Source organism: Oncorhynchus keta, chromosome 17, assembly GCF_023373465.1.
Source record: "Oncorhynchus keta strain PuntledgeMale-10-30-2019 chromosome 17, Oket_V2, whole genome shotgun sequence".
Taxonomy (NCBI): Eukaryota; Metazoa; Chordata; class Actinopteri; order Salmoniformes; family Salmonidae; genus Oncorhynchus; species Oncorhynchus keta.
Genome location: NC_068437.1, coordinates 1,276,934 through 1,304,334, shown reverse-complemented (window position 1 = coordinate 1,304,334; position 27,401 = coordinate 1,276,934). Strand labels below are relative to the sequence as shown.

The 27,401-nt window shown below is 42.8% G+C and overlaps 1 protein-coding gene across 1 annotated transcript in view; it reads left to right on the top strand.

Moving 5' to 3' along the window:
* b4galnt4a (beta-1,4-N-acetyl-galactosaminyl transferase 4a) overlaps positions 1-27,401 on the top strand; it is a 421,360-nt gene that overhangs the window by 257,343 nt on the left and 136,616 nt on the right. Inside the window, exons 4-6 of the mRNA XM_035790369.2 lie at positions 19,272-19,367; positions 19,493-19,583; positions 21,189-21,289. Of these exons, the coding sequence (XP_035646262.1) occupies positions 19,272-19,367; positions 19,493-19,583; positions 21,189-21,289 (288 nt within the window). The remainder of the gene's footprint in view (positions 1-19,271; positions 19,368-19,492; positions 19,584-21,188; positions 21,290-27,401) is intronic.

The following is a 27,401-nucleotide window of genomic DNA, read 5'->3' as shown; positions in this document are numbered from 1 at the left end:
GGGTACCGGTACAGAGTCAATGTTCGGTTGCACCGGTGTCGAGGTCATTGAGGTAATTATGTACATGCAGGTAGGGTTATTAAAATGACTATGCATAGATAATAACAGAGAGTAGCAAACAGTCTGGGTAGCTATTTGATGAAGCTGTTCAGGAGTCTTAAGGCTTGGGGGTAGACGCTGTTTAGAAGCCTCTTGGACCTCGACTTGGCGCTCCGGTACTGCTTGCCGTGCGGTAACATATTTTTATTGGTGTCCTTTAATAATGATTTCTTTTGCAGCAATTCGACCATGAAGGCCTGATTCACACAGTCTCCTCTGAACAGTTGATGTTGAGATGTGTCTGTTACTTGAACTCTGTGAAGCATTTATTTGGGCTGCAATTTCTGAGGCTGGTAACTCTAATGAACTTATCCTCTGCAGCAGAGGTAACTCTGGGTCTTCCTTTCCTGTAGTGGTCCTCATGAGAGCCAGTTTCATCACAGCGCTTGATGGTTTTTGCATTACATTTACATTAAATTTAAGTCATTTAGCAGACGCTCTTATCCAGGGCGACTTACAAATTGGTACATTCACCTTATGACATCCAGTGGAACAGCCACTTTACAATAGTGCATCTAAATCTTTTAAGGGGGGGGGGGTGAGAAGGATTACTTTATCCTATCCTATCCTAGGTATTCCTTAAAGAGGTGGGGTTTCAGGTGTCTCCGGAAGGTGGTGATTGACTCCGCTGTCCTGGCATCGTGAGGGAGTGTGTTCCACCATTGGGGGGCCAGAGCAGCGAACAGTTTTGACTGGGCTGAGCGGGAACTGTACTTCCTCAGTGGTAGGGAGGCGAGCAGGCCAGAGGTGGATGAACGCAGTGCCCTTGTTTGGGTGTAGGGCCTGATCAGAGCCTGGAGGTACTGAGGTGCCGTTCCCCTCACAGCTCCGTAGGCAAGCACCATGGTCTTGTAGCGGATGCGAGCTTCAACTGGAAGCCAGTGGAGAGAGCGGAGGAGCGGGGTGACGTGAGAGAACTTGGGAAGGTTGAACACCAGACGGGCTGCGGCGTTCTGGAGTTGTAGGGGTTTAATGGCACAGGCAGGGAGCCCAGCCAACAGCGAGTTGCAGTAATCCAGACGGGAGATGACAAGTGCCTGGATTAGGACCTGCGCCGCTTCCTGTGTGAGGCAGGGTCGTACTCTGCGGATGTTGTAGAGCATGAACCTACAGGAACGGGCCACCGCCTTGATGTTAGTTGAGAACGACAGGGTGTTGTCCAGGATCACGCCAAGGTTCTTAGCGCTCTGGGAGGAGGACACAATGGAGTTGTCAACCGTGATGTCGAGATCATGGAACGGGCAGTCCTTCTCCGGGAGGAAGAGCAGCTCCGTCTTGCCGAGGTTCAGCTTGAGGTGGTGATCCGTCATCCACACTGATATGTCTGCCAGACATGCAGAGATGCGATTCGCCACCTGGTCATCAGAAGGGGAAAGGAGAAGATTAATTGTGTGTCGTCTGCATAGCAATGATAGGAGAGACCATGTGAGGTTATGACAGAGCCAAGTGACTTGGTGTATAGCGAGAATAGGAGAGGGCCTAGAACAGAGCCCTGGGGACACCAGTGGTGAGAGCGCGTGGTGAGGAGACAGATTCTCGCCACGCCACCTGGTAGGAGCGACCTGTCAGGTAGGACGCAATCCAAGCGTGGGCCGCGCCGGAGATGCCCAACTCGGAGAGGGTGGAGAGGAGGATCTGATGGTTCACAGTATCGAAGGCAGCCGATAGGTCTAGAAGGATGAGAGCAGAGGAGAGAGAGTTAGCTTTAGCAGTGCGGAGCGCCTCCGTGATACAGAGAAGAGCAGTCTCAGTTGAATGACTAGTCTTGAAACCTGACTGATTTGGATCAAGAAGGTCATTCTGAGAGAGATAGCGGGAGAGCTGGCCAAGGACGGCACGTTCAAGAGTTTTGGAGAGAAAAGAAAGAAGGGATACTGGTCTGTAGTTGTTGACATCGGAGGGATCGAGTGTAGGTGTTTTCAGAAGGGGTGCAACTCTCGCTCTCTTGAAGATGGAAAGGACGTAGCCAGCGGTCAGGGATGAGTTGATGAGCGAGGTGAGGTAAGGGAGAAGGTCTCCGGAAATGGTCTGGAGAAGAGAGGAGGGGCAACTGCACATGAAGAAACTTTCAGATTTCTTGACATTTTCCAGTATTGACTGATCTTCATGACTTAAAGTGATGGTGGACTGCCATTTCTTTTTGCTTATTTGAGCCGTTCTTGGCATGATATGGACTTGGTATTTTACCAAATAGGTCTACCCCCCCTCCCACCTTGTCACAACATAACCGATTGGCTCAAGCACATTAAAAAAGACAGAAATTCCACGAATGTACTTTTAACAAGGCACACCTGTTAATTGAAATGCATATATTTTTTATTTGTTTATAACACTTTTTTGGTTACTACATGATTCCATATGTGTTATGTATAGTTTTGATGTCTTCACTATTATTCTACAATCTAGAAGATAGTCTAAATAAAGGAAAACCCTTGAAGAGTAGGTGTTCTAAAACCTTTGACCGGTAGTGTATCTCAATCACTCCAAAATTCTTTGAAACTCGTAGGTACATTCAGCTTCATCTCAAGTTATAAAATGAATCTAACCAAATCAGCCCTATTGCCTTTCAAGATCCCGACGGAGGACTCCATCTCTACCTATGGAATCTCAATTGTTTCCCACTTTATATAATTGGAAGGAGATATATTTTCTTTCTTAGATAAAAAGCACTGCCAGAAACTTGAACAGAAAACTCAAATCAATTAAATCCGACCTCAGTAGATGAATTAACATCCCAGTTGCTTTAACAGGCAAAATATCTGTTGTCAAAACAAATATTTTGCCACGCCTCAATTTCTGTAGTCAACTCTTCCCATGTCTCCACCTTATGGTTTTGGGGATAAAATCCATAGTGCGGTTTCTAAATGTATATGGCAAGGTAATCGATCCCGGATAAGATTAACAAATAAGCGTAGAGGGAAAGACGTAACTTTTTAAAAACAAAGCCTTTCGTGAACTAACACTCACACTTTTTTCCCTCTTACTAGCTCTGACTTTACTGATAGCTACTTTCTTGAGAAAACATGTACTTACAATGATTGTGATATGGGGATGTCCCACATAGCTATCTTAAGACAAATTTCCTAACTGTAATTCACTCTGGATAAGAGTGTGTACTAAATGACTAAAATGTCAAATGTATAAAAAAAGAGGCATAGTACATTCTTTGTGCATATCATCCATCTCTGTCTGGCTGAGGCCTTGGCTGTGGTCTTATTAGCCCTTTTCTCCAGGCACCACTGTGCCATGTTGGGTTCCCAGGTGCCAGGACAGAGGTCTGAGGGGCACCAGGCTGGCACTGTCAGTGGCACACCATCAGACACGCAGAACCAGACTGCTTCCATATGCCAACTGTCACACAGCAGGGGTTGCTGAACACACACACATTCCGACACACTTACAGACATGCACAAACAAGCATACACACACAGATGCATATTTACACACACACACACACACACACACACACACACACACACACACACACACACACACACACACACACACACACACACACACACACACACACACACACACACACACACACACACACACACACACACACACACACACACACACACACACACACACACACACACACACACACACACACAAACACAGCTGTCGGCTACCAATAATGAGTTGCCCTCTGCCTTGACATTGGCCGAGTAGTTAGGTTCCTTTCTACCACTAATTATGACATGAGAGTGCCTCCAGACCTGTCAAAGTAGCCCAGAGCTGACTTTGCATTAGCATATCAAATAGAGGCAACTCTATAATGTGTGATAAGCAGACCTATACCATTATGTAAATTATAGTATGCTGGCACTCTAACCAAGATTTACAATATATTCTGGACCACTGAAGTTCTAGGCATGTAAAACTGAAATGCTGGAAGAGGTGGGTAGAGTACTGGAAATATGTACTTAAGTAAAAGTACTTACTTAGATTGTAATTTAATCAAGTAAAAGTAGCCCTCTTAAGAAACAACTTAAATAAGAGTAAGAAAGTATCCGGTCTGAAAATTGCTTAAGTACTACTTACAAATATAGTTTTATAATTGTTTTACAAACAAAAATAGCAACTACTTACAGTAGTGCAATTGATTTGACATGAATTTATTATGTAAGCCTGCCAGCACCATGACCAGCACCACTTGTTGACTGTGCACCTCAGAGAGAAACTCAGAGTATTTTGACAGAAGAAAATACAAAACTATTCACAAAATAGCATTTATGTGTAGTTGCCCTTTAATTAAATTCCGCACCTAGCAAGAGCCCCATTGTGGTTTGCTAGCAGTGTTTCAGTAGCCTACTGCAGGCTACAATGTACAGTGACGCACATATGAAGGCAGAGTTTGCAGTCAACATTTAAAATTCATAACTGAATATTACATAGCAAAAATTTAACAAAGCCTTCAGACTATACTTTTTAAGTACCTGGTTTGCATACCTATTGCTGCCTTAGCATTTACTGGTAGATATCATGAGTTGAAATGTATTTCCCTTTGACTTTTACCAAAATGTTTTGTTTTACAGCCTGAATTTAAAAGATTTTGTGTCACTGTCCTACACACAATACCCCATCATGTCAAAGTGGAATTATGTTTTTCAAAATGTTTACAAATTCATAAAAAAAGAAAAAGCTAAAATGTCACTAAGTATTCAAAGCCTTTGTTATGGCAAGCCTTTTTAAATGTTTTCAATTTCTATTTAATGAGGCAAGTCAGTTAAGAACACATTCTTATTTACAATGATGGCCTAGGAACAGTGTGTTAACTGCCTTGTTCAGGGGCAGAACGACAGATGTATACCTTGTCAGCTCGGGGATTCAATCTAGAAACCTTTCGGTTACAGGTCCAACACTCTAACCACTAGGCAACCTGCCTAAATAAGTTCAGGAGTAAAAAATGTGCTTAACAAGTCACATAATAAGTTGCATGAACTCTGTGTGCAATAATAGTGTTTAACATGATTTTTGAATGACTACCCCACACCCCACACATGCAATTATCTGTAAGGTCCCTCAGTCGAGCAGTGAGTTTCAAGCACAGATTAAAACAGATCAGAAAAGTATGTGTTCTTGACCAGGAGTCAGGAGTGCGTTGGACTGGAGTGGGTAGGGACAGGGTTGAGTGAATCTAGCTGGAGTGACTACCAGCAAACCGGGTATACATTCCCAAAACATTAGCTAAGAATCCCGTTAAGTTAACATCTAACATTAGGATGATAACATCCCAAAAACACGAAAATAACGTTTTTGCTAACATTATTATTATTTTTACATGATCCATGTTCTCCTCACAGTCAGTAAGTAACATGCTGTGCACAACGTCTAGAACAACCGCCACAGAACATTGCCCAAAAGCTCTCGGTAGGTTACCAGGTAATGTAATAACATCAGTACTGTTTTCCCAGCAAACCAAAATAGTTTGTGACATTTCGCAGAACATTCGTTAGGTTGTGGCAAATGTTCTCATGAAACACAAAAACTGTCCAGTCGTGCTGATTATCATACCATGTTTGGATAAAACATGCAGGATTATGTTTATTGTCATGTGTCGTGGAGGCAGTATTGATCTGTTCTGGGAATTCTGTCTGGTCTCTGTGAGTCTATGGCAGCCAAGCTGGAAGAGCTGCCTGTTATTTATAGGGTTGTGATTGGTGGGCCAGTGAATAAGTTATTGCAGGCCATTACTCTGACAGAGAGACTCAGGGGGAAGACAAAGAGACCAATTACAGCAGGCCTGTCAGAGAGGCATACAGAGTGACGGGAGGAGGAGTAGGAAAAAGAATAAGAGGAAGATGAAGAGTATGGGGGTAAGGAAGAGGAGTGAAACAGCTCCCTCTCGTCTTTCTCTCCCGACCCTCCCTCTCTTTCTCTCTTATCCACACTCTCTCTTTCTGTCTACCCCATCTCTCTCTGTCTTGTATACAAATCCATAGGAGGCAGATAGTTAGGATGCCATGTGGTTGGTTAGTTTTCTGTGCCTCAACCTGTCTCCCGTTGGTGCTCTGTAGACAGGCAGTTGTGGGACTAGAGACAATAGAGGAGCAGTCACAAAGTTCTTGTTAACAAACTATAGTTTTGGCAAGTCGGTTAGGACATGTACTTTGTGCATGACACAAGTCATTTTTCCAACAATTGTTTACAGACAGATTATTTCACTTATAACCCACTGTATCACACTTCCTGTGGGCCAGAAGTTTACATACACTAAATTGACTGTGCCTTTTAACAGCTTGGAAAATTCCAGAAAATGATGTCATGGCCTTAGAAGCTTCTAATCTGCTAATTGACAACATTTGAGTCAACTGGAGGTGTACCTGTGGATGTATTTCAAGGCCTACCTTCAAACGCAGTGCCTCTTTGCTTGACATCATGGGAAAATCAAAAGAAATCAGCCAAGACCTCTGAAAAAAATTGTAGACCTCCACAAATCTAGTTCATCCTTGGGAGCAATTTCCAAATGGCTGAAGTTACCATGTTCATCTGTACAAACAATAGTACAAGTATAAACACCATGGGACCACGCAGCCGTCATACCGCTCAGGAAGGAGACGCGTTCTGTCTCCTAGTGATGAACGTACTTTGGTGTGAAAAGAGCAAATAAAATTCAACAATGAGTGGCTTGTAAGTAATCAGTGGCTAGCTGCAAGCATTGCAAAGCAATCACTAGCCTGCCATTCAGTGGAGTGGGTGTGGTCCAACTCTGGGTATAATTAAACATTCACATACAACACAGTGGGCCAGAAAAGGTTGAATACATTGGCCATGCTGTCTCTTCTTCTTGTTGGTGTCCTTTAGTAGTGGATTCTTTGCGGCAGTTCGACCATGAAGGCCTGATTCACGCAGTCGCCTCTGAACAGTTGATGTTGAGACGTGTCTGTTACTTGAACTCTGTAAAGCATTCATTTGGGCTTCAATTTCTGAGGCTGGTAACTCTATTAAATGTTATCCTCTGCAGCAGAGGTAACTCTGGGTTTTCCTTTCCTGTGGCGGTCCTCATGAGATCCAGTTTCATCACAGTGCTTGATGGTTTTGCGACTGCACTTGATGAATGTCTTAAATGTCTTAAAGTAATGATGGACTGTTTGCTTCTCTTTGCTTATTTGAGCTGTTCTTGCCATAATAAGGCCTTGGTTTTACCAAATAGAGCTATCTTCTGTATACCTTCTACCTTGTCACAACACAACTGATTGGCTCAAACACATTAAAAAGGAAAGAAATTCCACAAATTAACTTTTAAGAAGGCACACTTCTGAATTGAAATGTATTCCAGGTGACTACCTCATGAAACTGGTTGAGAGAAAGTCAAGATTGTGCAAAACTGTCATCAAGACACAGGGTGGCTATTTGAAGAATCTCATATAAAATATATTTAGATTTGTTTAACACCTTTTTGGTTACTACATGACAACATATGTGTTATTTCGTAGTTTTGATGTTTTCACTATTATTCTACAATGTAGAAAATAGTAACAAAAAAGTGTCCAAACTTTTGACAGGTACTCTACATCACAGAAGACTGAAATATAACACAGCAGTTTGACATAGAAAGACCAGATTTCCAGCTGTTTAAAAAAAAGAAAGAATAACATTCCACACATGGGGTCTCTAGTCATTTGATTGCAGGAAAGGGCTGTGGCAAAAATTAAATTATGGTGGGTGATTGGGTGGGTGTATAACACGAACGTCTAGCAACACGAACGTCTAGCATCCCGAAGGTTGGGAGTTCAAAAAACGGACAACTTGAACATTTTAGCTAATTAGCAGTTTTCAATTACTTTTTAGCTACTTTGCAACTACATATCATGTTAGCTAGCCCTTCCCCTAACCTTTTAACCAACCTCCCTAACCCTTTAAACTAACTCCTAACCCTAACTGCTACATTCTTTACAAAATGGGTTCCAAAAAGCATTTTTTGGCTTTCCCAATAGGTGAACCCTTTTTGGTTCCAGGTAGAACACTTTTAGGTTCTATATAGCAACTTTTTTTCTAAGAGTGTAGCCTTGCTTAAATTAGCAAGCTAGCTATTGTTAGCCACCTAGCTAGAATTCGTAACAGATTATACATTAACCCTCCTGCTGTATTCCGGTCAAATTGGACCGATTTACAAGTTTTGTCTCTGAAAAATGTAGTTAATTTAATCTGATTGTCATAAGGTTCCATGACTTTGTCCACACAGGGCATCTGAACACACAAAATACATTTGGATGATTTTCATAACATTTTGGGTGTTTTATTTAACTGCTGTGGTGTTCCCGGTCAAAAATGACTGGTCATTAAAAATGAATGGGTGAGACTACAATTAGTGTATAAAATTGAGTTCAGGCACATGCCCATTCATTTCGATGGACACACTTCCTCTCCCATACCCCCACATGCATGTACTGTATGTTTGAACACACACACACACACACACACACACACACACACACACACACACACACACACACACACACACACACACACACACACACACACACACACACACACACACTCAGTAAAGGACTAGAGTGCAGCAGATTTGTAAACAAATCACTTATGCTTTATTCATGATTCATAATCACTGCTTGGCTGTTGCAGGGTGGCTAGAATACAGCGCCTGTACAGAAATGAGTAGGACCCCGGTCAGGCCGTCCATGAGAATGCCTGTGTGACACTAATCAAACGTGACTTTTACCATCAACAGCAGCAGTCGCCATGGGCAGGAATGTGGAATCAGAAAGGGATGCTTACCCTTCCGTTTGGCCTCTCTAACCTTTCTTGTTTGTTGGTTTTGTTTGATTGTTTTCTTTTTCGCCGTGCAGAGTAGGGTTATCAAACTAGGTTTAGTTTAGGCTTGCATGGAGGGATGTCACCTTCACTGAGAGCTGAAGTAACTGCTCCCCATGGAACATAAAGCCATTTTTTTCTGGATACAGATTAAGCCTAGTTTTACACAAATAAGCACTTTCAATGGTGAGTCCAAGTCAGTAGACTAAATATGTGTTTTGGAAACTGGTCCTATACATGAACAGTTTATAATTGCAGTTCACTTGTGATACTATCTGTAACTTGGCGAGTGTAGGTGGAAATATGGTATTAAATCCTGGGGGCGAATTACAACGTGTAACAGAGGTTGTTCGGTGAATATCCCAAGCATCGTGAATAAACTTGAAGACTCACATTAGCTCCCCATATTGTACAGATAACTCTGATTTTAAAGTCCTGTGCCAACCCATCTCTGGTGAATATCAGTTGTAAATGAAACAATGTGATTATTGAAAATTCTGCCCTGCTTGATCTTCTGTCTGACGAGAGACACGGGATTTAGTGGCTGCCATCAAAACATGAACCATAAACAATTGATGAACATGCACCTGTGGAACGGTCGTTATAACACAGCTTACAGACGGTATGCATTTAAGGTCACATTTATGAAAACTTAGGACACTAATGAGGCCTTTCTACTGACTCTGAAAAACACCAAAAGAAAGATGCCCAAGGTCCCTGCACATCTGCGTGAAAGTGCCTTAGGCATGCTGCAAGGAGGCATGAGGACTGCAGATTTGGCCAGGGCAATAAATTGCAATGTCTGTACTGTGAGACCCCTAAGACAGCGCTACATGGAGACAGAACGGACAGCTGATCGTCCTCACAGTGGCAGACCACGTGTAACAACATCTGCACAGGATCGGTATCAGCCGAACATCCCACCTGCGGGACAAGTACAGGATGACAACAACAACTGTCCAAGTTACACCAGGAACGCACAATCCCTTCATCAGTGCTCAGACTGTCCGCAATCTGCTGAGAGAGGCTGGACTGAGGGCTTGTAGACCTGTTGTAAGGCAGGTCTTCACCAGACATCACCAGCAACAATGTCGCCTATGGGCACAAACCCACCGTCGTTGGACCAGACAGGACTGCCAAAAAGTGCCATTCACTGACGAGTCAGGGTTTTGTCTCACCAGGGGTGATGGTCGGATTCACGTTTTTCGTCGAAGGAATGAGCGTTACACCGAGGCCTGTACTCTGGAGCGGGATCGATTTGGAGGTGGAGGGTCCGTCATGGTCTGGGGCATTGTGTCACAGCATCATTGGGCTGAGCTTGTTGTCAATGCAGGCAATCTCAATGCCGTGCGTTACAGGGAAGACATCCTCCTCCCTCATGTGGTACCCTTCCTGCAGGCTCATCCTGACATGACCCTCCAGCATATGACAGTGTCACCAGCCATGCTGCTAGTTCTGTGCGGGATTTTCCGCATGACAGGAATGCCATGGCCAGCGAAGAGCCCGGGTAACATCTCACAGTAAGAACTGGCAAATCTGGTGCAGTCCATGAGGAGGAGATGCATTGCAGTACTTAATGCAGCTGGTGGCCACACCAGATACTGACTGTTACTTTTGATTTTGACCCCCCTTTTGTTCAGGGACACGTTATTCCATTTCTGTTAGTCACATGTCTTTGGAACTTGTTCCGTTTATGTCTCAGTTGTTGAATCTTATGTTCATACAAATATTTACACATGTTAAGTTTTCTGAAAATAAACGCAGTTGACAGTGAGAGGATGTTTGTTTTTTTTGCTCAGTTTAGAGCTTTTCTTGCAGCTCTGGTATATAAAGTTTTTGAGGCCTTGCTCACAACATTGTGGCAGCACAATGACCAAACAACATTCTGTATGTGAGGCTCTTGATCATATCTTGGATCTTGACACTGGTGAGGAGGAGAGAGTCCTTGTTAAACTTTGACACAAAGTAGTCTGTGATAAATAGCACAATATGTTTTATCTGAGTATTTGTTATCGTCAAAATAATCCATACATTGTGCTTTTTTTTAAAACTCAAAAATGAGTCAATGAGGTCAATGAGGGCTGCAGGCCATAAATAGCAAATACAAGTTCAAAATTTGTAATGTTCACAAGAATTTAAGTTGATAAAAAGATCTAACATTATTATGGATTTATAATCAGCTATATTGGGGTGGATATTTTGGACCGGGAACACAGAATTAATTAACCTGTTACTCCTACCCCCTACTTTTTCGAACATTCTGTTAAAAATCGCGCAACATTTCAGCGCCCTGCTGCTCATGCCAGGAATATAGTATATGCATATGATTAGTATGTGTGGATAGAAAACACTCAGACGTTTATAAAACTGGTTAAATCACGGCTGTGACTATAACAGAACGTGCGTTTCATCGAAAAGCGCAGGAAAATCTGATCACTGAAAATTGGAAAATATATCAATGCGCCACTTGCATGAATTGTCTATGGGAAAGCAAATTACCTGGAGCCTAGATTGCAATTTCTACAGCTTCCACACGATGTCAACAGTCTTGTCATTTGCCTAGGCTTTGTTTCTTGGTCAAACGAAGAAGAGACAGCCAATTTCTTCAGGTCTCGGACCGGATATTTTGGTTGAAATTTACCCGGACATTATTTCCAGACGAACCCCTATAGAATATACATCGCCTCGTGATCAATTTGATCGCTTATTAATGTTTACTAATACCTAAAGTTGCATTACAAAAGTATTTTGAAGTGTTGAAGTGTTAAGTGTTAATAAAAAAAAATGACGTTACGTTATAAGAAGCCATTTTTTTTCGTTTATCACACAGTCTTCATAGATCGATATCTAGGCTATATATGGACCGATTTAATCGGAAAAAAGACCCAATAGTGATTATGGGACATCTAGGAGTGCCAACAAAGAAGATGGTCAAAGGTAATGAATGTTTTATATTTTATTTGTGCGGTTTGTGTAGCGCCGACTATGCTAATTATTTTGTTTACGTCCCCTGCGGGTCTTTTGGGGTGTTACATGCTATCAGATAATAGCTTCTCATGCTTTCGCTGAAAAGCATTTTAAAAATCTGACTTGTTGCCTGGATTCACAACAAGTGTAGCTTTAATTCAATACCCTGCATGTGTATTTTAATGAACGTTTGAGTTTTAACTAGTACTATTAGCATTTAGCGTAGCGCATTTGCATTTCCAGATGTCTAGATGGGACGCCTGCGTGTCAGGTAGGAGCAAGAGGTTAACATGAAACGAGCACAACAAGAGGGTTAAGCAAATTCGTAACATATAATATGCATTTTACTTCGTAACATATCATGCAAAATGGATGATGGACATCCACAAATTAATACATACCATATGAAACGTAACATATCATACGAAATAGAGGTCTCGGATTTACGTACAGAATAATACGAAATGCTCGGAGACCAGGTTGAGACATTGAGTCACATGGGCTGACAGGTAGCCTAGCGGTTAGAGAGGCGAGCCAGCAACCGGAGTTGCCAGTTTGAATCATGGGTCCGACAACAAAAATCTGTCGTGAAGTGAGCTGGCAACTGGAGTGTTGCTGGTATCAAATCATTGATGCCTGCCATTGTGCCCTTGAGCAAGACACTTACTCCCCCACAATAACTGCTTTTGGGGTGCCCAGTGTGGCAGCCACCCACATCTCTCCAAAAACCTGTATATTTATGTATGTGTATGCACTGGAAATCGCACATTATTGAGGTGTATCATTGTATTGAGTCACACTACTGTAATACTTTATCCGCTGCCACAGGGATTGTGGTATTAGGTATATACTGATGGGCTGTTGTTGGGAACATTGCGTCTCAGTTTCTTCCTCCCAAGGGGATTTTCAATGTCAGCCGGTGCGACTGGCTCGTCAGCTGGAGCGACGCTCAGTCATTTGTCAGTGCCAAGCCAACTGGCAAGCTGAGGCTTCCCACAATGTAAGAGCAACATTCCCAGAAAGATGTTTGTGTCCCGTAGGAGATGGGCTGCTGTATTCGTGTGCTGATAACAGAATGGAGAGGAGACGTTGGTTTTGAAAAGCTCTTTATTTAACCGTTATTAATGACCTGTCTTTCTCTCTTTCGCTCTCTCTTTCACTCTCTCTCTTTCATGCTCTCTCCATCTCTCTCTCCCTCTCTACCTCTGTCTTTCTTCTAGACATACAGTATATGCCGAATCCATAGGAAGAGCCTTCAAATATTCCTCTCTTTTCTCTAAATCCACACCAGGCATAGTGTGTGTGTGTGTTTGTGCGTGAGCTGCTGTGAGAGGAATGTAGCTCAGAGCTATATATAGGACAGATCCTGGAGGGATGACTGAAGTGAGAGAGAGAGGGAGGGAGGGATAGAAAAAGAGAGAGGGGATATAGATGGGGATATAGTCAGCGGAAAATAGAGAGATGGAAAAGACAGAGAGAGGAAAGAGAAATGGAGAGGGAGGGAGGGATGGAAGAGACAGAGAAAAGAGCGACAGTGGTAGAGAGATGGGGAAGCATCAGAGTATCTACGGACAGACAGAGATAAGCACACTCATCCCATCATGGTATGATGTATTGCTTCCATCCCTCTCCCCACCCCGAACCAGGGACCCTCTGCACACATCAACAACAGCCACCCTCGAAGCATCGTTACCCATCACTCCACAAAAGCCGCGGCCCTTGCAGAGCAAGGGGAACAACTACTTCAAGGTCTGAGTGAGTGACGTCACCAATTGAAACGCACCACCGCTAACTAGCTAGCTATTTCACATCGGTTACATTCACCCCCCTTTTGACCTTCTTTTCCGCAGCAACCAGTGATCTGGGTCACGGCACCAATGTAGCAGTATTGCTTCCGTCCCTCTCCTCGCCCCTACCTGGGCTCAAACCAGGGAACCTCTACACACATAGACAACAGCCACCCTCGAAGCATCGTTACCCATCACTCCACAAAATCCACTTCCCTTGCAGAGCAAGGGGAACAACTACTTCAAGGTCTCAGAGCGAGTGACGTCACCGATTGAAACGCTATTAGTGCGCACCACCGCTAACTAGCTAGCCATTTCACATCGGTTACACGTGAAAGCATAGCAGAAATAGAGTCCGGTTGTGTCCCAAATGGCACCCTATTCCCTATGAATGCACTATGTAGAGAATATGGTGCCATTTGGGATGTAACCTCAAGGTGGGATCTGCTATAGGAATACCTCTCTCTACACATGGTACTGGAGATAGCAGACATGATGGGCTCAATATGTTCCAATTTAGATTTGTCAGTAGAAAATCACATACAGTATGTGGTTCTGTGTAGCTTAGCTGGTAAGAACATGGTGCTAGCAATGACAAGCTTGTGCGTTCAATTCCCGCAAGATTCACAAGTGAAAAAAATAACACACTTGTGGATAATGTGGCATAATATAATGTTATTAACAAATGTGACTTCTGAATCATGTGTCAAGTCACTCTATCCAGGACACACTGCTGGGCTACTCCAACGCACTTCTGAAAGTGCAGTCTGAAAACCACTTTCTGTACCAATTATATTGACCTTGAGTAAAGAACATGTCTGATTCTGTAACGGCGTTCGTTTGTCGAAAGAGAGTCGGACCGAAATGCAGCGTGGTGGTTACTCATGTCTTTAATGAAGAAACGACGATACATGAAATAACTTATAAAATACAAAAACAACAAACGGAACGTGAAAACCTAATACAGCCTGTCTGGTGAACAACTACACAGAGACAGGAACAATCACCCACGAAATACACAGTGAAACCCCGGCTACCTAAATATGGTTCTCAATCAGAGACAACGAGAATCACCTGACTCTGATTGAGAACTGCCTCAGGCAGCCAAACCTATGCTACACCCCTACTCAGCCGCAATCCCAATGCCTACAAAAACCCCAATATGACAACACAATAAACCCATGTCACACCCTGGCCTGAACAAATATATAACGAAAACACAAAATACAATGACCAAGGCGTGACAGTTTCCCAATAATGTATGACAGATACTTGAGTGACTCTGATACTGGTCAAAATACATAATTCTTTCTCTCTCTCTCTCCTCCCATTTTTGCCTCCCTCCATTGTTTACTACTTTTAGTAAACAAGTACACAGTGTGTGACCAGAAAAGCTGTACTGTAAGTATTCTATAGTGTTTTAGCATCCCAAAACGTATTACTATCTCCTTTAGCCTCCGCAAAATTGCATTGGATTTAATGTAATTGCTGTAGATAAAGTGAATAGTGGCTTATTCATGTTTTGTCAGGCAGGGTAAAAAATACAGCCTAAAAAAGGATTTATTTTAAAAAGCCATAGGAAATCTATTAAAAGCTTTGCATGGTACATAGTTACACTGGGACATCCTGGTATCAGCTAAATCCCTTACCTCCCTCCTCATCCTCTCCCAGCCCTGTCCAATCCCTCTCTCCACCACTCCATCCTTATCTCCAATCCCTGTCCCCCTCTCTACCACACTCACCTCTCTCTACTATTTTCTCTCTCTCTTTCCTTTCTCTCTCTCGATCGCTCGCTCTCTCTCTCACACACACACACACACACACACACACACACACACACACACACACACACACACACACACACACACACACACACACACACACACACACACACACACACACACACACACACACACACACACACACACACACACACACACACACACACACACACACACACACACACACACACACACTCAGTAAAGGACTAGAGTGCAGCAGATTTGTAAACAAATCACTTATGCTTTATTCATGATTCATAATCACTGCTTGGCTGTTATCGTGCAGGGTGGCTAGAATACAGCGCCTGTACAGAAATGAGTAGGACCCCGGTCAGGCCGTCCATGAGAATGCCTGTGTGACACTAATCAAACGTGACTTTTACCATCAACAGCAGCAGTCGCCATGGGCAGGAATGTGGAATCAGAAAGGGATGCTTACCCTTCCGTTTGGCCTCTCTAACCTTTCTTGTTTGTTGGTTTTGTTTGATTGTTTTCTTTTTCGCCGTGCAGAGTAGGGTTATCAAACTAGGTTTAGTTTAGGCTTGCATGGAGGGATGTCACCTTCACTGAGAGCTGAAGTAACTGCTCCCCCTGGAACATAAAGGCATTTTTTTCTGGATATAGATTAAGCCTAGTTTTACACTAATAAGCACTTTCAATGGTGAGTCCAAGTCAGTAGACTAAATATGTGTTTTGGAAACTGGTCCTATACATGAACAGTTTATAATTGCATTTCACTTGTGATACTAGCTGTAACTTGGCGAGTGTAGGTGGAAATATGGTATTAAATCCTGGGGGCGAATTAGTGTCAGGTTTTATTAGTCGTATGAACGGCATACACATGGTATATACCGTCCAACTAAATGCTTACCGGAAAGTTCCTTCTCCACAATGCAACAACAATAAGAAATAAGAAAAGACAAGACTGCAAACATAAAGTAAATGGCTCAGGAGAATAGAATATACATTTTTACATACGTATGCATAAAACAGCATGGCACAATTTCTAGTCTAATATTTACATGTGTATTGGGGAAGGGGGGATTGGGGGAGCAAGTGTTTAAATTGTGCAGTATTTAGAAATCATAATTAATATTCTTCTAGCAGCGTGTGTGTGTGTGTGTGTGTGTGTGTGTGTGTGTGTGTGTGTGTGTGTGTGTGTGTGTGTGTGTGTGTGTGTGTGTGTGTGTGTGTGTGTGTGTGTGTGTGTGTGTGTGTGTGTGTGTGTGTGTGCGCTAAGGTGTGTAGAATCAGAGCAGGTGGTCAGTCCAGTTCAAGTGTTCAGCAGTCTGATGACTTGTAAATAGGACCTGTTTCTGAGCCTGTTGTATTTTTTATTCCGTTCAGGCTTCCTTCTTTTAACTCTGTCAATTAGGTTAGTATTTTGGAGTAACTACAATGTTGTTGATCCATCCTCAGTTCTCTCCAATCACAGCCATAAAATTCTGTAACTGTTTTTTAATTCCCCATTTGTCACGTTCTGATCTTAGTTCTTTTATTATGTCTTTGTTTTAGTATGGTCAGGGCATGAGTTGGGTGGGCTGTCTATGTTCTTTTTTTCTATTGATTTGGGATTGCTGTGTTCGGCCTGGTATGGTTCTCAATCAAGAGGCAGCTGTCAATCGTTGTCCCTGATTGAGAATCATACTTAGGGATCCTGGTTTTACTTTTGAGTTGTGGGTGTTTATTTTCCGTGTCGGGGTTTCTTTCCACACGGAACTGTTTCGGTTGTTTTTTGTCACGTTGTTGTTTATTGTTTTGTTCAGTGTTCGTATTAAAAACCAAGATGAACACTTACCACGCTGCGTATTGGTCCGATCCTTGCTTACTCCTCCTCAGAAGAGGAAGAGGAGAGCCTTTACACCATTGGCCTCATGGTGAAATGTGGTTTGCTTCCTCTTTGGCAACTGAGTTAGGAAGGACACCTGCATCTTTTTAATGACTGGGTGTATTGATACACCATCCAAAATATAATTAATAACTTCACCATGCTCAAATGGATATTCAATATCTGCTTTTTACCCATCTACCAATAGGGTAAAAACTGTTCTTTGTGGTTGAATCTGTGTTTGAAATTCACTACTCGACTGAGGGACCTTACAGATAATTGTGACCGACCGGCTCGATTCAGTTGTTATGTAGCAAAATGTGTGTTTTTTACATTGGATAAAAGTAGAGACTCGGGGCTAGAAAAAGGTACAGTATCAGTAAACAGTTTGGACACACCTACTCATTCAAGGGTTTTTCTTTATTTTTACTATTTTCTACGTTGTGGAATAATAGTGAAGACATCAAAACTATGAAATAACACATATAGAATCATGTAGTAACCAAAAAACTGTTACACAAATCAAAATATATTTTATAATTGAGATTCTTCAAAGTAGCCAACCTTTGCCTTTGCACACTCTTGGCATTCTCTCAACCAGCTCCATGAGGTAGTCACCTGGAATGCATTTCAATTAACAGGTGTGCCTTGTTAAAAGTTCATTTGTATCATTGTTCCCACCCATTCAGATGATGAAAAATATTGTCCCAAAGTCCATTTATTCGATGTTCTGTAGGTTTGGGCTGTAAACTCTTCCTAAGGCACACAGACATTCCAGTCTCTCACACTAGAGACCAGAAAAGAGTTGGGCTGCTGTCTTCTTATTTACAATGGGCGTGAGGTCATAACCTCCACCCATCAAACTCTCTATACCTCTCCCGCTCTGCGGGAGGGAGAGATATCTCTGTAGAACTGTGATCCACTGTAACCTGACCCTCACAGGCCAGTCATGACATCTGTCTGTCTGTGTGTGCATACGTGCACTCATGTTAGTGTATGTCTGTGCGTCTGTGTGAGTGTGCATGGGCGTGTGTCTCTGAATGTGTGCATTTGTGTGTGTGTTTGTGCGTGAACAGATGTGTGTCTGTACATATCCAGGCTGTATCATATCCGGCTGTGATTGGGAGTCCCATGGGGCGTCGCACAATTGGCCCAGTGTCGTCCGGGTCTGGCCAGGGTAGGCCGTCATTGTAAATAAGAATTTGTTCGTAACTGACTTGCCTAGTTAAATAAAGGTTAAATAAAAAAGAAAATAAATATGCATGCTTGTGTATGTCCGTTTCTGCATCTGTGTGTTCTCTGTGTGTGTGTGTGTTTTGGGGTATGCTTCACCACCCCCTGCTGTTTACCCATAGGCTGCAATGTATGCGAGGGACTCAAACCAGTCACCCTTAATTTCCCTTTATGTTCTGATGACACACAAACCTTCTGAGTCTGTTATGTCTTCTGATGTGTGTGCTCCAAACTCTTTGTCCTCAGAGCGTCCTCTGTTTCCCCCCATGCAGCTGAGCTAATGCAGACAAATGTCAAACTCTGGGGCTGTTCTTTTTCTGCCGAGCTGTCTTAGACACACAATGTTCAGGCTCAGCTCTGAGTTCCTCTTATTTTGTCAGTGTCAAATGCTCTGATGCCCGTCCCTGAGGGAAATGGAGGGGATCACTATGCTAGAATCCATGGTATTATAGATTGGTAGAAATAACAGTAATGGCTTGATCATCACACCATTTGTGCTACTCAGTTGTAGTGTTTTAAGTAAGGTTAGAGTTATTAGGTTATTAGGCCAGTTGTTATGAAGTGATGAACAGAAAGTGAACCTATGTGGCTTAGTTGGTAAGAGTGTGATGCTAGCCATGCCAATGCTGCTCGTTCAGTTCCCTAAAGGATCACACTCACACACACTGAAAACATATGCACTCACTGTACTATAAGTCAGGATAAAAATGTCTGTTAAGTGACAGTACAGTATTGTTATTATATATTTGAACGAGTCCCTTCTCTCTGGTCTCTCTCTCTCTCTCTCTCTCTCCACAGTTCAAAGGGCAGGCCAACCTCCACGTGTTTGAGGACTGGTGTGGCTCGTCTGTAGCCCAGCTCCGAAAGAACCTGCACTTCCCTCTATATCCCCATGTGAGTATACTGTAGAGCTCTGTCTGTTTGTCCGTCCGTCTGTCTGCCTTCTCTATGTCCGTCCGTTCGTCCGTCAGACATGTCCAGGTCTTCATCTTATGGTTTGTACACGTCTATCATTCCAGACGAGAACTACGGTGAAGAAGCTGGCTGTGGCTCCAAAATGGAAGAACTACGGCCTCCGAATATTTGGTTTCATTCATCCATACAGAGATGGTGAGAAACCACTAATCATACTTTCTACTTACACCCTAGAGGTTGAGTTCCATTAGATTAAGTGCCCTTGGGTGGAGTTGCCTATAAATGCCCAACCAAGTGCCCAACACTACACCAAGTGCCCTACCAACTGACTCAATTCAACTTGGGCTAAATGCCATCCACGAATGAGACCTTTGACAAGTACCCCTAGTAGAAGCCTATCAGAGGTTCTCAGACCCTCTCAAGGGCCATTGCAAAAGGTTAGATGGATAACCTCCATAGTATCAGTTAAAGGGACATTTCACTCGTAAGTAAACATTGACATTTTCCAACCTCGAAAGTAGTCTAATGTCAAGATGAAACCATGTGCAATGACATCAGTTGTATAAATCCAGCTATATGCCTCCATTCCAAATGAATGGAAAATCTTTTTTTTCTAAAAACAAGAAATTAGACAGTGCTTATCTTTTCCATTCATTTGAGATTGAGGCGTACAGCTGGATCTACACTATCGATCTACACTATTGATGTCGTGGGACACGGTTTCATCTTGACATTACTTTCCGTTTCTGAGTGAAATGTCCCTTTAAGAGTCACCCAACACACACCATAACCCCCATAATATCAAACCACTGTGGTGGAATTATTGTAATCAAAAGGAGAGACTTTGAGATTTCTTCAGAACAATCAAACTTTATTATTTAATTACTGCAGTAATGGAGCTGGTCAGTAATCACCCCTGGAGGTGATCACTGAGAACTCAACCAGCTGGTTTGAGCCACAGCATTTTATAGCCAAGTCCATTCATGACAAACAACAGATGTATGCAATGGGTCACAATGTTACTAATAATTCACAGCCAACCATATCTGCTGTAAATACTGTCCTCATTGTGTAGAAACCAGGGTCTGGCCCTGAGCCATCTCTACCTGGTACCTTACAGTCAGTCACACAGACACTAATCATGCTATGGAATGCGGTCTTTATCACCAATCCATCGTAAATCCACTGTCAGTGTTAAATCTCCCAGAGGCACACTTTTAATTCACACAAACACAATAGAGTTATAATAATCCTCTATTCTGTTGCATAAAACAACCATTTGATGCAATAACAGTATTATAACATAATATTGTAATTTCTCCAACCATATCACACTTATCACTCAGTCTATGTGGTTTTTGACCATTCCTGTCTTGGCCTCTGAGCTTTAACTCCAGAGCAGAAGCATACTGTGTACTTGTGCCGCTGCTACTCTGTTGCCACACACACACACACACACACTCTTTCTCTTAGTGAGGTCAGCTGTATAAATATAGCTACAGAACCAGGCCCCAAATCCCCATACAGCAACTGACAGAGTGTTATATAGAGTTATATAGAGAGTTACTGAAGGCTGGGGCCTGGCTCTAGGTATGGACTGGGGACACTGTGTCTGTCAGTCCTGCCTCAGTACACACACACACACACACACACACACACACACACACACGCGCACACACACACACACACACACACACACACACACACACACACACACACACACACACACACACACACACACACACACACACACACACACACACACACCCTAACCATTTTGACTGTATTTCTATTTCCCAGGTGATTTCCAGTTTTCGGTGTCGTCAGATGATAACTCTGAGTTCTGGGTGAGTCCTGACGAGAGCCCTCTCAATGCCAGACTACTGGTCTACGTTGGACAGGTAAGGACTGCACCAAACACAAACTATTCTATTCTATTATTTTCTTTCGATTATGTTTCATTTTAGTTTCTATTCACCCTTAAAGGGATAGTTTTCCAGATTAAGACTAGGGTAAAACACTGAACAATATCCCTTTAAAATATACCAGTACTATGGTACTATCACAGTAGTAGGGATATAGGATACTTTGCGTGTCAACGTTGTGATTTATGAGGGTGGCGTGTATGGGGTTTTTATGAGAGGGGGCGTGACGGGATATAGCATGTATAATATGGGTTTCTTACCATTTGTTTTTTGATTCTTTAATCTAGTTGTTTTTATCTAGTGATCAAGGCACATATGTGTGTGTATGTATGTGTATGTACACTGATTTTAAAAACATTATGAATGACAGACTGGCCAGGAGAATCCAGGTGAAAGCGATGATCCCTTATTGATGTCACTTGTTAAATCCACATCAATCAGTGTAGATGAAGGGGAGGAGACAGGTTAAAGAAGGCTTTTTTAAAGCATTAATACAATTGAGACATGGATTGTGTATGTGTGCCTTTCAGAAGGTGAATGAGCAAGACAAAAGATTTAAGTGCCTTTGAACGGCGTATGGTCATTACTTAATTTGAGCCGGATCAGAACAGGGTCCGGTACCTCTCAGTTTTGGACAGTTTCGTTCCGGAACACATTTTCCAGGATCTGGTACATCTTGTGACATGAAACATTATTTTTCACTGTTAGTATTTTTTTGTTGCTGTAAACATTTGAATAAAAGCATTCACAGTTAATTCAAGTTGACTCCTCTGTAATTCTCCTGGCTGCACCCTCAAAAACATAATGTAAAAAAAGCAGTGCCTGATATTCTAAGAATTGATTTGTGTTGGGCTGGCCTGGGTTCATGGTTTGCACAACATTGTAGTCTTATATTGATAATGGCGCCGGAGGGGATGGCTGCTATTTAACGGGCTCCTAACCAACTGTGCTATTTTGTTTATTTTTCGCATTGTTTGTAACTTATTTTGTACATAATGTTGCATCTACCATCTCTTATGACTGAAAAGAGCTTCTGAAAATCAGAACAGCGATTACTCACCTCAAACTGGACGAAGATTCTTGAATGAGTCCGACACGAAGGTTATACTGCTTTGACGAGTCCAGGTCCAAATCCCTGTCATACGTGTGAAGAAAAGACAGAGGAAAGGTGAATGAGGGTGGAGTGCCTTGTGAGAATTTGTGGGCAAATAGGTAAACCACCACTACCCTCCATATTATTGGCAAACATTAATTGGAAAATAAACGGGACGATATACGATTAAGACTACCCTACCAACGGGACATTAAAAACTGTTCTATCTTATGTTTCACCGAGACGTGGCTAAACGACAACATGGATAATATAGAGCAGGCTGGGTTTTCCTGGGCGATGCAGGACAGAGACAGAGACAGGACATGACAGAGCAGCTACGTCTGGTAAGACGAGGGGCGGGGGTGTGTGTCTAACAGTCAATAACTGCTGGTGCGCGATGTCAAGAATTAAAGAAGTCTCGAGTTATTGCTCGCCTGAGGTCGAATAACTCATGATAAGCTGTAGACCATACTATCTACCAAGAGAGTTCTCATCTATATTATTTGTAGCCGTTAACTATTCACCACAAACCGATGCTGGCACTAAGACCGCACTCAACGAGCTGTATAAGGCCATGTGCAAACAAAAAAATGCTCATCCACAAGCTCCACTCCTAGTGGACGTGAGCCTTTAATGCAGGCAAACTTAAATCCATTTTACCTCATTTCTACCAGCATGTCACATGTGCAACCAAAGGGGAAAAAACTCTAGACCACCTTTCCTCCACACACAGACACTCTTACAAAGCTCTCCCTTGTACATTCCTAAGTTTTCTGTTAATTACAACTGTCAGTTCAATGGTGATCGATAATGTTGAGGGGTCAAAAGTTATCTGGGAGTGTGTTAGTAAAAGTTAGAATGAACTTTTCACCTCACTTTGTCCCGGTCAAGAGGAGGGGATTCTGTTAAAGCAATGAAATGACGTCATGATCTGTATATAAACTGCTGCACGTGATTAAGTGGGAGCGCGCTCCGAGAATAAATTCGATGACCTATTATTGAAAGACTGGTCTGCGTCTATTTTATGCAAACAAGAAATCTTAGAAATTCTCATAAAATAGATTAAGGGCTTTCAATTGATGAAAGCACATTGGCATAATTAAATTACACTAACACCCTGGGACTAAACACCTCCCTCTGCTACTGGATCCTGGACTTCCTAACAGGCCGCCCCCCCAGGTGGTAAGAGTAGGCAACAACACATCTGCCACACTGATCCTCAACACTGGGGCCCCTCAGGGGTGCATGCTTAGTCCACCCCTGTACTCCCTGTTCACCCACGACTGCATGGCCATGCAAAACTCCAACACCATCATTAAGTTTTCTGACGACACAACAGTGTTAGGCCTGATCACTGACAACGATGAGACAGCCTATAGGGAGGAGGTCAGAGAACTGGCAGTGTGGTGCCAGGACAAAAACCTCTCCCTCAGTGTGAGCAAGACAAAGGATGGACTATAGGAAAAGGAGGGTTGAAACAGGCTACCATTAACATCGATCCGGCTGTAGTGGAGCAGGTTCAGAGTTTCAAATTCCTTGATGTCCCCATCACCAACAAACTATAATGGTCCAAACACACCAAGACAGTTGTGAAGAGGGCACGACACCACCTTTTCCTCCTCAGGAGACTAACATTTTTTGGCATGGGGTCCCGAGATTCTCAAAAAATTCTATAGCTGCATCCTGACCGGTTGCATCACTGCCTGGTATGGTAACTGCTCGGCATGTGACCGTAAGGCGCTACAGCGGGTAGTGTGTATGTCCCAAGTTTCCTGCCATCCAAGACCTATATCCAGTCTCCCAAGTCATAGACTGTTCTCTCTGCTACCGCAAGGCAAGTGGTATCGGAGCATCAAGTCTAGGTCCAAAAGACTCCTTAACAGCTTCTACCCCCAAGCCATAAGACTGCTGAACAATTAATCAAATGGCCACCCGGACTATTTACATTTATATAGACCAATGCGTGGCCATTGCTGTGGTGAAAGAGAGAAGCCACCTGCATTTCTCACAGAACTAGAATGAGATTCACTTTAAGTGATCTTTCTCCATATCCCTGCTCTGAGCATGAAACTCCCATCTTTCCAGCGTTGTACTTAATCATTTATTTCCTTATAGAATCATAGTCGTGGGAAGGGTGCTGGAGGTGCCGCAACACCCCTGATAAATTGAAATACATTTGCCAAAGTTATAGAATTACTGCTGTCATCCAAAACAGGCCTTTCACGATATTTCAAATACAATTGCGGGAAAACACAGATCATTCTGAAAAGAGAATAATAATCTGTCTGTGGGCTACCAAGTTATCAACTTCCAAATAGACCTTTTGAGCTAACATCATTGTTTTACAAAGTAAGAGAGAGATAAGCTTTTGTCATGAGCGCATTGGCCATGGCTGGTGAGTGGCCTGCGCCTCATTGGGTGAGTCAGTGAAACTGGAAAGCTTTTTTTAGGACTATAATTTCCTCCTCATATTGTACAATATGTGGGTCTCCACACACCTAGGCCTAGGCTATTGATGGATTCAAAACAGTGTCGTTTTTATTGATCTCAGATTTTCAGTATAGCCTGTCATTTCGATCATTTGTAAGCTATTAATAAATATCCTGCTGAAGTCTCCAGTCATCTAAAATTATGTAGAAGGAAAATGTTTTCCGGACCATAGGCTATTAAACATTTTCCCCATGTGTGCAATTTCTGGAAGTGCCTCTCTCTGCTTTACTGTTCTATGCCAGTACTCAAAAGCGATGATAATGCATGAAATGCTTTATTATAAGGGATTTTTCTTTCATGTGTTCCGGTACCTCTGAACCCCCCAGGTCACCCACCTCTCTGGCTTTTTGTTCTGTATTTCTTCACCTCCCAATTGACAAATTAAGCACATGGTATGGTAGTATGTGCCAGGCACACCAGTTTGTGTCAAGAACTGCAACGCTGCTGGGTTTCTGAAGCGCAACAGTTTTCCATGGGCATCAAAAATGGTCTACCACCCGAAGGACATCCAACCAACTTGACACAACTGCCATTGGAGTCAACATTGGTCTTCAACATCGTCATGTTTAGTTTATGTGCATGTGAGAGAGAGGAGCAGGAAGGAAAGGCAGGGGGGTAGAGTTGTGTGTGAGTGTTGTGGGGCCCACTCAGTTGTTTTGTGGTTCTTGTCAACTCCTTCACAACCCCATGCTAGACCGGCAGGGCAATTACATTTTACAATACATCCACTTCACGTGTGATAGGATGTAGTAGCTTGTGTGTGTGTGTGTGTGTGTGTGTGTGTGTGTGTGTGTGTGTGTGTGTGTGTGTGTGTGTGTGTGTGTGTGTGTGTGTGTGTGTGTGTGTGTGTGTGTGTGTGTGTGTGTGTGTGTGTGTGTGTGTGTGTGTTGGCAGAGCATGGTGGTGTTGGCAGAGCATGGGGATTACTAACATCATGTCTGTGTAGAATTATACATGTACTCTATCCAGTGGATAACAAGTGGTGTGCCCTCAAATTGTCTTAAACTGCACTTTACCTTCAAGGAAATAGTGTAAAAATGTATGAAAATACACGTTTTAAAGGGGGGTGAGTTGAAATGATTCAATAGAATATGTATTATAAAGTGTTTGTTTTTTTACATGATCACATAATGTATTTATTCATCCACATAAGATTATGCTTTTTGGTACTAGTACGCTCTCAAAATCTTGACTAAGTAAATTATTGCATTCATGAGAGTGTGCAAAGCTCTAGTGCATTACATACAGTTCAAATCAAATCAAATGTATTTATATAGCCCTTCGTACATCAGCTGATATCTCAAAGTGCTGTACAGAAACCCAGCCTAAAACCCCAAACAGCAAGCAATGCAGGTGTAGAAGCACGGTGGCTAGGAAAAACAAAAAGTTGAAGTCAGAAGTTTACATAAACCTTAGCCAAATCCTTGGGAGCATTTTCCAAATGCCTGAAGGTGCCACGTTCATCTGTACAAACAATAGTACGCAAGTATAAACACCATGGGACCACGCAGACACCTTCTGTCTCCTAGAGATGAAGCTTAAGGGCTAAGTGCCACAAACAAAGTTAACTTCCCACACTGAAAGGAGGGAAAGGGCTACCTAAGTATGGTTCCCAATTAGAGACAACGATAGACAGCTGTCCCTGATTGAGAACCATACCCGGCCAAAACATAGAAATACAAAATCATAGAAAACAAAAACATAGAATGCCCACCCCAAATCACAACCTGACCAAACCAAATAGAGACATAAAAATGATCTCTAAGGTCAGGGTGTGACAGTACTTTGGTGCGAAATGTGCAAATCAATCTCAGAACAACAGCAAAGGACCTTGTGAAGTAAAATGTGTCCTGTTGTGTCCTGTTGACGAATACGCTGATTCGGTGTGCGAGTTCATTAGAACGTTCCCATAGCAACGATAAAAACATTCCCTAATCAGAAACCGTGGATTGATGGCAGCATTCGCGTGAAACTGAAAGCGCGAACCACTGCTTTTAATCAGGGCAAGGTGTCTGGTAACATGTCCGAATATAAACAATGCAGCTATTCCCTCCGCAAGGCTATTAAACAAGCTAAGCGTCAGTACAGTGACAAAGTGGAATCTCAATTCAATGGCTCAGACACAAGAGGCATGTGGCAGGGTCTACAGTCAATCACGGACTACAAGAAGAAACCTAGCCCAGTCACGGACCAGGATGTCTTGCTACCAGGCAGACTAAATAACTTTTTTGCCCGCTTTGAGGAAAATACAGTGCCACTGACACGGCCTGCAACGAAAACATGCGGTCTCTCCTTCACTGCAGCCGAGGTGAGTAAGACATTTAAACGTGTTAACCCTCGCAAGGCTGCAGGCCCAGACGGCATCCCCAGCCGCGCCCTCAGAGCATGCGCAGACCAGCTGGCCGGTGTGTTTACGGACATATTCAATCAATCCCTATACCAGTCTGCTGTTCCCACATGCTTCAAGAGGGCCACCATTGTTCCTGTTCCCAAGAAAGCTAAGGT